This window comes from Grampus griseus, assembly GCF_964374135.1.
Source record: "Grampus griseus genome assembly, chromosome: 9".
Taxonomy (NCBI): domain Eukaryota; kingdom Metazoa; phylum Chordata; class Mammalia; order Artiodactyla; family Delphinidae; genus Grampus; species Grampus griseus.
Window position 1 is genome coordinate 91,354,551 of NC_139003.1, and position 12,101 is coordinate 91,366,651.

At 42.6% G+C, this 12,101-nt stretch overlaps 1 protein-coding gene across 1 annotated transcript in view; it reads right to left on the reverse strand.

Annotated features, from left to right (window-relative positions):
• Positions 1-4,275: 4,275 nt before the first annotated feature.
• VPS41 (VPS41 subunit of HOPS complex) overlaps positions 4,276-12,101 on the reverse strand; it is a 188,684-nt gene continuing 180,858 nt past the window's right edge. Inside the window, exons 26-29 of the mRNA XM_082661461.1 lie at positions 8,665-8,764; positions 8,514-8,558; positions 6,708-6,787; positions 4,276-6,151 (exon numbers count right to left, since the gene is read on the reverse strand). Of these exons, the coding sequence (XP_082517587.1) occupies positions 6,071-6,151; positions 6,708-6,787; positions 8,514-8,558; positions 8,665-8,764 (306 nt within the window). The 3' untranslated portion in view covers positions 4,276-6,070. The remainder of the gene's footprint in view (positions 6,152-6,707; positions 6,788-8,513; positions 8,559-8,664; positions 8,765-12,101) is intronic.

Genomic DNA, 12,101 nt, shown 5'->3' on the forward strand with positions numbered 1-12,101 from the left:
GTGTTCTGTAGGAGTTGTTCCATGTGTAGATGTATTTCTGGTGTATCTGTGGGGAGGAAGGTGATCTCCGCGTCTTACTCTTCCCGCCATCTTCAAGGTCCCCCCCCTTGTTTATCTTTTTAAAGAACCAACTTTTAGTTTCTTCGATCTTTTCTATTGTTTTCTTCGTCTCTATTTCATTTATTTCTGCTCTGATCTTTAAGATTTCTTTCCTTCTGCTAACTTTGAGTTTTGTTTGTTCTTCTTTCTGTGGCTGCTTTACATGTATGGTTAGGTTGTTTATTTGAGATTGTATTTGAGGTAAGATTGTATTGCTATAAACTTGTCTCTTAGAACTGTTTTTGCTGCATCCCATAGGTTTTGGATTGTCGTATTTTCATTTTCACTTGTATCTAGGAATTTTTAAATTTCCTCTTTGATTTCTTCAGTGATCCATTGGTTGTTTAGTAACATATTGTTTAGCCACCACTTGTCTCTGTTTTTTACAGTTTTTTTCTTGCGATTGATTTCTAATCTCATAGCGTTGTGGTTGGAAGATGCTTGATGTGATTTCAGTTTTCTTAAATTTATCCAGGCTTGCTTTATGTCCCAGCATGTGATCAATCTTGGAGAATGTTCCATGTGCACTTGAGTAGAATGTGTATTCTGCTGCTTTCAGATGGAATGCTCTATAAATATCCATTAAGTCCATCTGGTCTAATGTGTCATTTAAGGCCTGTGTTTCCTTATTGAGCTTCTGTCTGGATGATATGTCCATTGATGTAAGTGGGGTGTTAAACTCCCCCATTATTATTGTGTTACTATCAGTTTCACCTTTTATGGCTGTTAATATTTGCCTTATATATTGTGGTGCTCCTAGCTTGAGTGCATATATATTTACAACTGTTATATCTTCTTGTTGGATTGATCCCTTGATCATTATGTAGTGTCCTTCTTTATCTCTTGTAATAGTCTTTATTTTAAAGTCTATTTTTTCTGATACGTGTATTGCTACTCCAGTTTTCTTTTTTTCAGATGAATGATTTTTGTTTTTTTAACATGTTTATTGGAGTATAATTGCTTTACAATTGTTTGTTAGTTTCTGCTTTATAACAAAGTAAATCAGCTATATATATACATATCCCCATATCTCTTCCCTCTTGTGTCTCCCTCCCTCCCACCCTCCCTATTCCACCCCTCTAGGTGGTCACAAAGCACCGAGCTGATCTCCCTGTGCTATGTGGCTGCTTCCCACTAGCTATCTCTTTTACATTTGGTAGTGTATATATGTCCATGCCACTCTCTCACTTTGTCCCAGCTTACCCTTCCCCCTCCCCATGTCCTCAAGTCCATTCTCTAGTAGGTCTGCATCTTTATTCCCATCCTGCCCCTAGGTTCTTCATGACCATTTTTTTTTTTAGATTCCATATATATGTGTTAGCATACGGTATTTGTTTTTCTCTGACTTACTTCACTCTGTATGACAGACTCTAAGTCCATCCACCTCACTACAGATAACTCAGTTTCGTTTCTTTTTATGGCTGAGTAATATTCCATTGTATATATGTCCCACATCTTCTTTATCCATTCATCTGTTGATGGACACTTAGGTTGCTTCCACGTCCTGGCTGTTGTAAATAGAGCTATAATGAACATGGTGGTACATGACTCTTTTTGAATTATGGTTTTCTCAGGGTATATGCCCAGTAGTGGGATTGCTGGGTCGTATGGTAGTTCTAGTTTTAGTTTTTTAAGGAACCTCCATACTGTTCTCCATAGTGGCTGTATCAATTTACATTCCCACCAACAATGCAAGAGTGTTCCGTTTTCTCCACACCCTCTCCAGCATTTATTGTTTGTAGATTTTTTGATGATGGCCATTCTGACCGGTGTGAGATGATATCTCATTGTAGTTTTGATTTGCATTTCTCTAATGATTAATGATGTTGAGCATTCTTTCAGGTGTGTGTTTCCAGTTTTCTTTTGATTTCCACTTGCATGGAATACCTTTTTCCATCCCCACTTTTGGTCTGTATGTGTCCCTAGATCTGAAGTGGGTCTCTTGTAGACAGCATATATATGGGTCTTGTTTTTGTATCCATTCAGCCAATCTATGTTGTTTGATTGGAGCATTTAATCCATTTACATCTAAGGTAATTACCAATATGTATGTTCCTACTGCCATTTTGTTGTTTTGGGATTGTTTTTGTAGGTCTTTTTTCTTCCCTTCCTATTTTGTTTTCTTGTGGTTTGATGACTATCTTTAGTGTTCTGTTTGGATTTCTGTGTGTGTGTGTGTGTGTGTGTGTGTGTGTGTGTATCGTAGATTTTTGGTTTGCAGTTACCTTGAGGTTTTGATATAGCAGTTTCTATATATACAAGATTGTTTTAAGTTGCTGGTGTCTTAATTTCAAATGCATTTCCAATGCATTTGTACTCTCCTCATGATTGCTGGTTTTGATATCATATTTGTGTGTGGATGATTTCCTACCATTACTGTATGTCTGCCTTTACCAGTGAGCTTTCCCATTCATAATTTTCTTGTTTCTCGTTGGGGGCTTTTCTTTTCTGCCTAGAGAAGTTGCTTTAGCATTTGTTATTAAGCTGGTTTGGTGTTACTGAATTCTCTTAGCTTTTCCTTGTCTGTAAATCTTTTGATTTCTCCACTGAATCTGAATGAGAGCCTTGCTGGGTAGAGTATTCTTGGTTGTAGGTTTTTCCCTTGTATCACTTTAAATATGTCCTGCTACTCCCTTCTGGCCTGCACAGTTTCTGCTGAAAAATCAGCTGATAACCTTATGGGGATTCACTTCTTAAACCGTCCTCATTTCTTTTCATTCTTTTTTTCTTCTGTTCCACAGCAGTCATTTCCACCACTCTTTCAGCTCACTTATCTGTTCTTCTGCCTCATTTATTCTACTATGTATTCCTTCTAGCTATTTTTCATTTCAATTGTATTGTTCAGCTCTGTTCTTTAAATCTTCTAGCTCTTTGTCACACATTTCTTGTGTCTTCTTTCTTGTTCCTCCATTCTTTTTCTGATATTTTGGATCATTTTCACTATCATTACTCTGAATTCTTTTTCAGGTAGATTGCCTGTCTCCACTTCACTTAGTATTTCTTCTGGGTTTTTATTTTGTACCTCCTTCTGGAACATATTTCTCTGACATCTCATTTTGTCTAATTTTCTGTGTTTGTGGTCTCCTTTCTGCAGGCTGCAGGACTGTAGTTCCTCTTGCCTCTGGTATTTCCCCCCTGGTGGATGAGGCTGGTCTAAGAGGCTTGTGCAGGCTTCCTGGTTGGAGGCACTGGTGGGCAGAACTGTGTCTTGTCCCTCTGGTGGGCAGGGCCGTGTCAAGGGGTATGTCTAGAGGTGGCTGTTGCCTCAGGTGGAGTTTATACAGCCTGTCTGGTGATGGGTGGGGCTGTGTTCCCACCCTGTTGGTTGTTTGGCCTGAGGCGCTGGGCTGTTGGGTGAGGCCAGGTCTTGGTGTCCAAATGGCAGCCTTTAGGATAGCTCATGCCAGTGAGTACCCAGTACCTCACTCACCAGTGTCATTGTCCCTGCAGTTAGCCACATGCCCCCCACCTCCCCAGGGGACCCTCCAAGACCAGTAGGTAGGTCTGGCCCAGGCTTCTATGAAGTCACTTTTTTTTAGCCCTGGGTCCCAATGCTCATGAGCCCTTGTGTGTGCCCTCCAAGAGTGGCTTGTTTACCCCAGTCCTGTGGCATTCCTGTGATCAAGGCCCATTGGTCTTCAAAGCCATCTGGGAACTCCTACTCCCTATGGCAGGCTGGGGAGCCTGATGTGGGGCTCAGAGCTCTCACTCCTGTGGGAGAGCTCCTGCAATATAATTATTTTCCAGTTTGTGGGTCACCCACCTGGTGGGTATGAGATTTGATTGTATTGTGAATGTGCCCCTCCTACCATCTCGCCGTGGCAGCGTCTTTGTCTTTAGAAGTAGAATATCTTTTTTGGTACGTTTCAGTCCTTTTTTGTTGATGGTTGTTCAGCAGTTAGTTGTGATTTTGGTGTTTTCAGGAGAGGAGGTGAGCTCAGGTCCTTTGACTCCACCATCTTGTGGAGATCTTGTGCCATGAGTTGCTCCTTGAGTTTAGACAGACTGCTTAACCTTTAAGTAAAATGATGATCACGATAATGATGCCTGTCTCATATCGCTGTGATGATAGTGCATGCAAAGTGCTTAGAACAGTGCCTGACACACAGTGGTTGCTCAATAAATGTTCATTTTCTTAATATTAAATATACATGGTTTAGTACTAGAACAGCCAAGTGAATTAAATTTATTGAGAACATCTCAAATTCTCAAAGATGGACATATTTATGGGCATAAACAGTGGAAAAGCCTTTAAAACTGTTTTCACAAAATAACTGTGACCCTGGCAGTTTCCCACTCAGAATGGCTTTTTTTAAGGAGAAGGGTACAAAATACGAAGTCGGCGACTACGTTCCTCTTCCCCAGGACAGGTGAAGTAAGTCTGCTTTTTAGCTGTGTTTCAAATTGGGCTCATTTGTAAGGTATTTTTGTGAAGGAAGAGTTTCTCTCATTAAAACAAAAACTAAAAACTAGCAGTGTAGCAGAGAGATCCCTAGTCTTGGCATACAGAAATTCTGAGAGGGCTGACAGTAACAACAAAGACTTTCCAATTCTAAATATTTAAGAGGGACCGAAAAAGTCTGTTGTCTTCTCCTCAATATTCTTTTTAACTCCAGTGAGAAGAGAGGTACTGTGCATTTCCTGTGAACTTGGCCATGTGATTTCTGAGCACAGAGCCCTGTTCTGAAGTCAGGCAGTCACCTTGGAGACTGTGATAACGTCTCTGCATTTCGGTTTCTTTGTCGGTAAAACTGGGGATAATGTCTTCTTCCTAGGGGTCCCATGAGAATGAAATGAGATGCTCCTCCTGGGAAGACTGAGCCAAGTTTAATGGTATGCTTGGTAGCCACGAGCATCCTTCCCTCTCCCCAAAAAGACAGATGCAGAGAGCTGCATTGATTCCCTTTTATGGGACAGAGAGAGCAGGGACAGCAAGTATGTGCTTTTCACTGGTTAGAGGATGGCAATGTATCCCAAGGAGATGAAACCAATAACTATGAGTTGTGGGCACAAGTTGGAGTTCTCTCCCTGTATTCCACGCTCTCTACATTCTACGAGGGCAAAGGAGGCTCCAGAGAATGCTCCAGGAAATGGTGTTGTGTCCACCCTGTGGCATCACACAGTCCCCTTTCCCCTGAGCATCCTCTCAGATTCTACAGTGTTACTCGTTTCCTCCCTGCTAGGAAAACCTACCCACGCTCCCTCACACTCTAGGTGCTGAAACTCTCTTGCATTCCTTAGAGGGTGTCAGAATGCTTGATTAAAGTTGTGCAACCCAGGAAAAGTGAGTCTTTCACAGTGGGAAGAGCTAATGTTTATTCAATCAACAAACACGGAATGCCTGCCAGGGCCAGACACTGCTGGTCATCGAGACAAAGAGAATGTGTCGTTCGTCAACATAAAACTGCAGAGTGTCAGACGGCTCGTTATTCCCAGACATCACTGAGTCAGTGACAACAGGCACCATGTATCATTCAGTGCCTATTAAGAAGATAACAGCTGATGACATATTAAAAAAAAAGCCAAACCCAGAATTTGAGAGTTGTTGCTGGCAGAGCATATGGAAACAAGGTCCCAGGAGCTGCTGGATGGCCACAGTGAGATGCACTCGGCCAGCCAGGGCCAACTCTCAGCAGTCCACATGACGGCCGGACGGTTTTACTAGCACCTAAAAAAAGTCACTTCCAACTCCAAGACTTAGGTTTCCGTTCCTAAATAATGAGTCAAACAAATAAATGATGAAATATTGACTGTGAACCCCCATCAAGGCATGGACAGGGAAAACCCTAACTTTATCAACTGCAAAAAGCAACAGCTAGTAAATGGGAGAAGATGAAGAAGCTTTTCTTAAGCATGACATAAACCTGTACAAATCTCTTAACGGCGCTGGTGTCAACAAAAGCTTCTGTTGCTGCAGAAATGGTCTTCATCGAGCGGTGAGGTGAGGCAGAGGCTGGCAAACAGAGCTGGGCTATTTTTTCATCTCCAGAATAGCACTTCCTGGTCCCCGGTGCTTTGCACTGCAGATGTTACAGAACTGCACAGGAGAGTTCTAAAAATGCAGATTTTAAAAGATCAACCCTTTCTGCTCATATTCAGAAATATTATGGGAGCACTGGTGGGGGAATGGGGATCAGGTGATGAAACACTGCTCCTCTTTCTGGAGGTTACTGCTGGTTCACACAGGATCCTGTCTAGACCAGCTGTTATTCTTGGACTCAAAAGACACCCCCACAGCAAGACAAGTCTCACGTGACCCAAGGGGACCTGGGGGAACCGATTTGACACTGAAAAAATAGCAGTGTCATGATACAGAAATCAGGGTGAGAAAGTTATAGAAAATTGAAAATGGTTCTCACTGTAGCTCATTTCTAAAGCTCAACTGTCATCAGTTTTATCTCAACAAATTTACTTACACGAATATGCTTTTATAATGTTTAGTATCGTATACTAAGCATTTTTACATTTGAGAAGTAGGTACGTTGCTTTTTCTGATGTGACGTAAACTATATTATAACTGAGACATGGACAGGGGTTATCATTTTAAGCACATCCCTCTGGCTGCACCGATTTCTCTCGAGTTGCTGGTGGCCAAGCAGCCAACTTACCATGCTGGTCATAGGCAGGCACTCCTTGTGGAACATATGGCGGCAGTGGAAGACCACCACGCTGAAGGGCTTAGCTGCATCTAGGGGAGAGGGCAGGAAAGAGAAGAGCTCAGTGCAGTAGTAGAAGTTTCCCTTTCCAGCAGTAAGCTGCCTTGGGGGGATGCTGATTGATGAATGCATCCCTGCAGAGCAGCATGGCTGAACGCAGGGCAGGGATGACAGTCCTGTCGCTATGGGGGTCCCAGGTCAGCTGCTTGGCCTCCAAGTCAGTTACTACAGCTGCATACTGGGGACGATTTCATGGCAAGGCAACAGCATGTGTTGTGAAACCCAGCATCAGGATGTGTGTGTGTAAAGCTCTCCCTCCTCCAGCCCCGTACACACAATCATGACACTACGAAAGTGGATTCCGTGGCTTTATAAGAATGCTTTCTGTCGGTTCGCCTACTGCCTTTGCCAAGGCCGTTCACTAACTTCAGGGCACAGCTGGGCTGACATCCTAGGCTGTGACCTTGCCCTGTGCTGTACTTCTGCTGGGGCACCACACCTCGTCTGCGCGTGCTCTGTGGCCAGCTTGGTTCTGGTAAGACTGAATCCTTAACAGATTAAATTAGGAGTTTAATCTAACTATACAGTGCAGGTGCACGTGTTCGCTTTCTGTTAAAACACTATGAAAGCTCACTGCTCTTCCTATGCCCACTGCAGTTTTTAACACAAGCACTTAAAATCCAAACCTCTAAAAAACACCCTACGGGGAACTTCTTGTGCTCCTGCCGTGCTAAATCACCCCTTAAAGCTAAGTAAATGGCACACAAACTAGGTCTTTTAGTACTTCTCTATGCTGAATTTATACACAAGGAGCATTTTTTTTTTTTGCGGTACGCGGGCCTCTCACTGCTGTGGCCTCCCCCTTTGCGGAGCACAGGCTCCGGACGTGCAGGCTCAGGGGCCATGGCTCACGGGCCCAGCTGCTCCGCGGCATGTGGGATCTTCCCGGACCGGGGCACGAACCCGCGTCCCCTGCATCGGCAGGCGGACTCTCAACCACTGCGCCCCCAGGGAAGCCCTCACAAGAAGCATTTTTTAGCGTCTCAACAACTATGCTTTAATTTCTACTTTCAAATTATGGAAATTCCTCTTCTCCTGTCCTGTGATCCTTACATAAAATGCTTTAATGATATGAAGAGATATATAGCTACCAAGAACTATGAACAAATGTACATGTCTTTTAAGGAGTCACAGTTCCCATTAGAAGGTATTTGTTTCCATTGAAATGTGAGATACCCTGGGTGCCTAGATCCACATAGCAGTGGAAAGCTTAAAGGAGAGGGAAAGCTACCTATAAATTTTTTCCCAGGCACACACACGGTTCTGCGAGCTAGGAATCTAACAAGTTGATGGTAAATCTTAATTTTCTTCCCTTCTATACTAGGGCAGTGGTTCTCAAAGACTGGCCCCTGAACCAGTCACATCCACATCACCTGGAAACTTGTTAGAAATGCAGATTCTCAGGCCCCACCCTGCACTACCGAATCAGCACCTCTGGGGATGGGAGCAGCAATCTGAGTTTTCGCAAGCCTGCTGGCCGATGCCGACTCATTCAAGAGCTTGGGAGCCTCAGCTCTAAGGAACGGCGGCAGTACCAGCATGCAACTGAGTAGCAACATGGGCTGCAATTCTTCTCTAAACTGGCTTATCCCAAAAGGTATATAATTTTATAAGTTGTAATCCGCTAACTTCAGAATTTTAACTCCACTCATCATTAACACGTATTTGGGAATTTTTTTCCCCTCCCAACCATCTTACCTGATGGAAGAATAGGGGAAAGACAGGACTCACAGATGTTCTCCTCTGCAAGGAAGCACATACACTTGGGATTATACAATGTTTCTCTTTGCTCTGTCCCTTCTGATAGCAAGGCAGGCAGTTCCAATAGGATTCTTTCAATTTTACCCACCGTCAACCAGAATGCCTTTCATTTGAGTTCGGTGCATCTTCTTCAGTAAGGACAAGGAGTCAGCTACGAGAATCTTCTTGCAGCCTTCGCGAAGCAGAATCTAATGCACACATTGTGAAAGAAAAGCCATCTTAAAAAGACTGAAATGTGGGGGAGAAGCCAGTTACTGCTCCCATGCAGCAGCACAGCAGGGAGAGGTGACCCCTTTCCCCTTCAAACCAATTCCTCTGGCGCTAATGTGAGCTTCTATGCCCACATCTTCCTCTTCCGGCCCCGTGGGTCTTAGTGCCCGGGGCTCTGTGCGGCTCTGTGGAAGGGCCATGGAGATTCACACAAGGAAGACATCGCCGCCTCCCTGCCGCCCAGCTCTGGGTCACGGCAAAGGCAGAGCTGCATCCTGACTTTCTTCCCCACAAAGTCACTCTCAACTCTAAAACCTACGTGGACGTTCTGCTTTCACATGCTTTCAATTCATGCCACCAGGGAAGGGAACTGGAAGCGGTCAGCTGTGGTCCTCCATCCCCAGTCGGCTACGATAACACGTCCTCCTCTCAAATCCCGAGGAGCACAGGTATTGGGTGAATGCACCCAGACGGTTTCTCGCCTAATGACATGAGCCAAGAAAACAGATGTCCAGAGTTCTATACCCACCATTTCTAAAGCTGATGAGCAGGAAACGACATGATTTGACTGTTTCTACATTAATTGAGACACTGCCTATTAAGTTTTATTCTTTAAAATGCTGCTAGAAATTGGAATTTTCAGATTCATTTTAAAAAGACATTAAAACTGTAACAGACGTCACGAAAGCATACAGGAAGAAGAGAAAAATAACAAATACTAATGTTGGTAAACTTTAAGAAAATTTATAAGCAAATGTATCTAGCTGCCCAGCCTCTAATACTAAAATAAAAACTTTAATGTCACAATCACAGCAAAATGCTTCAAAAAGAGCTGGCTATGACCCTGAGTGGGTCTTTAAGGCCCATGGCATGAATGGTGGGCCTGGCAGTCTAGACGGAAGCCACGGTGTCTGCAAACTTAAAAAAGAAAACAGGGAAGAAAAACCACCACCAACAACTAAGAAGGAACCATTTCTTCACCAGGATTACATTTTTCTAAATAGGCACCATCTGTCCACCCACAAAGTATTTTCTAGGAAAAACTTTAGTATTCAGAGGCACATAGCCAGGAGAAGGGAAAATACACAAGTAGAGCTTTGTATGTTACTAACTTCTTCCTCTATCCTTCTCAGCCACTCTAGTTTCCTTAACGTTACATTGTTTCCCTCCGTAGTTCTCACTTTTTCTAAATTCTGTGTTTAATATTACCTTTTCTTTTGCATCGTTTTCATGGCAATCGGCTGTAGCTTCTGTAATCATTACAAGCATACCTTGTTCTATTAATAAGATTAAATAAGAACATGCTTATAAGATAGCTGTTGAAAACTAACACAAGACTCTCCCTGTTTTTCCTTATTTCTCATCATCATTGATGATAATTCCAAGCAAAAGTGAAGCACCAGACTCACATCTTATAAAGCAATAAAAGGACTGTACCTCAGCGAAGTTATTATGGTTCATTAAAAACAGCTGCCGTGGGAAAAATGCCATCCAAGACTGCAAAGCTCCTGAGATTTCTATTTTAAAAGATTCTTTGAAATGTTGAACTTTTTGCTGACATTGCCTTGTTCATACTGTAGCGCCTATCATCGGCATTGCACGTGAGGTAGTTACCTGGTTTTACAAGCCCCCAGTAAGATACCGGAGCTAGACCTAGAAACCATTGTACCTCATTTCTGATCCATCATTTAGGCCACAGTGCAATGGGATTTAAATTCTACTTGAAAAAGCTTTGCTTTTTGTTGGGATTATCATCAAAGGTGATGAATTGCAGAGAAATAAGAAGGAAAAGACGAAGACTCCAAGGCCTCATGCTGGAGTTCAAAACAGAATTATAAATGCAGTCGCACTGAAATTTACAATAGCACAAAGTAGGCATGTACCGAATTGACTAAAGAAGCTATAGTTGGTTGGCATAGGCTACCCATGTCACCTAAAAGCTGTGATGAAGCCAAACTGAAATAATTTTAAAGGAAAAAAAATAGATTTTATCTTAAAAGTTTATTTTGGGGATATATAAATTTAAAAACTCTTTCTTAGAAGAAATTAAGGGCTTATGCACTGGGGGTCAAAAAGAAACCCATGTGGACCCCCCAGAAAGGCAGATAGGAAAGAAGTCGCTATTTCCTCTTAATTCATTTGTGTCTAGATTTCACAGTAGAGACCTATGGGACAATGATAAAGGCCCATGGAGTTTGTAGCAAATGTAAATATGGGAAAAGAACTTTGGAGTCAGTTTACCTGTGTGTGTGTTCATGTACATGTGTGAAGTTTAACGAAACGTAAGTGTTAAAGCTTTTTGCTTCTCCTAGAAATATTCATTCAGATCATGGGCTGCTCGAGCTGCCTTCTACTCATCTCCTGGCCCCTGAGACAACGCATGGAAGCCCTGTAAGTACCTACCCAGCACAGGATCTAACACAGTAGGCATGCAAAAATTTAAATAAATGTGTTTATAAACAATCAAACCTATAACTTAAAAAGCTTATGCTGAAAAATCTAAGATACTTTATTACAGATTCCAAAATACGTATTACGGATGAGTTCCATAGGAATATTGTTAAGACTACGCAGCTGCATTCGCTATATAAAGGCTTGCTTACGAAAGGACCGTACTGAGAACTTGAGAGAGAGAAATACTTCAGAGACCATCTAGTCTAGAAGCTCCTAAATGTCAATGCATAGCCCAGTGCCAGGCTGAGTGTATAAGAAACACCAAGGTGGTCTAAGGACCTAGTCCCTAATCCTCTCCAGCAGATCTGGGGTGGTACCTGAAATGGTAATTTAAGAAAAGCATTCAGATAGTTCTGGTGTGCAGCCAGGCTTAACAAATACTGATTTAATCTAATGGGGAAATGGACACCCAGAGAGCTTATGTACCCTCCCCAAAGGTCAACAGGCTTGTTAATGGCAAAGCGGGGACTAGAGTCCACATCTGCAAATACCATGTCCACAGCTCTTTAAAGACAACAGGTTGCCTGTTCATCTTCCAAGACAATCCTATATATTCCTGTGTTGTAACCTGCCAGTACAGTGAAGTCACCTCCAGAGACCAGTGGGACAACTAGTGAGAAAAACACATTTAGTCAGAGTATCTGAGTTCAAACCCAGTTCCTCACCTTCCCAGGCTGGCGAGTCAAAACTTTTTGAGACTCAGTCTTCTTACATGTAAAATGGAGATGACAGTTCCTTAAGGATCATTACTGAAAATGACTGTCAAATAAGACTGTCAAAAGAGAAGTGTTTAAGAACAAAGATGCTGGAACTCTTAAGAGGAAAAAAAAAAAAGCAATGGAAGTGGATATAAATGCTAAA